The sequence below is a fragment of the Coccinella septempunctata genome, chromosome 1, assembly GCF_907165205.1.
Source record: "Coccinella septempunctata chromosome 1, icCocSept1.1, whole genome shotgun sequence".
Taxonomy (NCBI): domain Eukaryota; kingdom Metazoa; phylum Arthropoda; class Insecta; order Coleoptera; family Coccinellidae; genus Coccinella; species Coccinella septempunctata.
Window position 1 is genome coordinate 23,665,179 of NC_058189.1, and position 1,017 is coordinate 23,666,195.

The 1,017-nt window shown below is 50.1% G+C and overlaps 1 protein-coding gene across 1 annotated transcript; it reads left to right on the forward strand.

The window, feature by feature from the left end:
• The first annotated feature begins 459 nt into the window (after nucleotides 1-459).
• On the forward strand, nucleotides 460-1,017 carry LOC123316193. Its single transcript, XM_044902181.1, has one exon. It carries the CDS (start codon nucleotides 460-462, stop codon nucleotides 1,015-1,017), a length of 558 nt encoding a protein of 185 aa, XP_044758116.1.

The following is a 1,017-nucleotide window of genomic DNA, read 5'->3' on the forward strand; positions in this document are numbered from 1 at the left end:
AATTTTATCATCTTCACTAATCATATTTCTCTGTTCTTCTCATAAGCACCAATAATGGCCTCCTCTAAAAAAAAACTTCTCAAAGACCAGCTCACAGAACCCCTCAAAGAATCGACCGCCTCTGATCAGCGGAAAGAAGGGACGTCTGACCACCTCATGCCTTCTCAAGACGAGGCCTCCTCATTCGACCTCCCAAAGGAGGGACCAAGGACCCGCTCAAGGTCACGCCTCGTGACACCAGGCTTAATGATCAAAATGTCTACTCAACTGAACCGCCTCAAGATTATGAAGGACATCTCGGCTGGACTCGTTGACGAGCCCAGTGAATAGACCACCTCAAAACTAGACAGCCTCCAAGAACGCCTCGACGAGCAGCACAAAGGTTTTTCAAAAACCCACACTCACTTTGAGAACGCCTGACCTGAGTCCCAAATCGAGCATCCCTACTTCTCGAACGACATGTTCGTGGAAGAAGAGTTTCTGTACACCTCATCGTCTTCTCGCATCCGTCATCTCAAGGAAGCACTCGAGCCCCCTCAACCGTCATCTCAACCGACTGCTTCGTCGACGTCCGCTCAGCCACACCTCCCAGATATTCCTCTTCCGGTCTTCTCAGGCGACTACTCTAGTTGGCCAGGATTCAAGGACCTCTTCCAGTCCCTCGTCATCCAGAACTCCTCAATATCGGATGTCGAACGCCCCCACTATCTACGCTCATCTCTTCAGTCCACGCCTCTTAAGCTCATCTCTGGCTTAGCCCTCACTGGCGCCTCGTTTCCCATAGCTTGGAACAGACTCCTCTCTCAATATGAGAACAAACGTCTTCTCTTGGCAGCTCTTTGCGACAAGATCTTCTCAACGCCTCAATGCTCTCCTCAAAAAAATCCTCGTCTTTACTACAAGACACTCCTCACCAACCTTGTAGAAGCTCTACAAGGTTTGACCGCTCTCGGCCAGTCACTGGATTCATGCGACTTTCTGCTGGTCTACGTGATCACCAAACATCTCGACCGCTGA

What these genes read in the sequence shown, in the direction of transcription:
- LOC123316193 (XM_044902181.1), top strand. Translation starts at nt 460, where the DNA reads ATGTTCGTGGAAGAAGAGTTTCTGTACACCTCATCGTCTTCTCGCATC.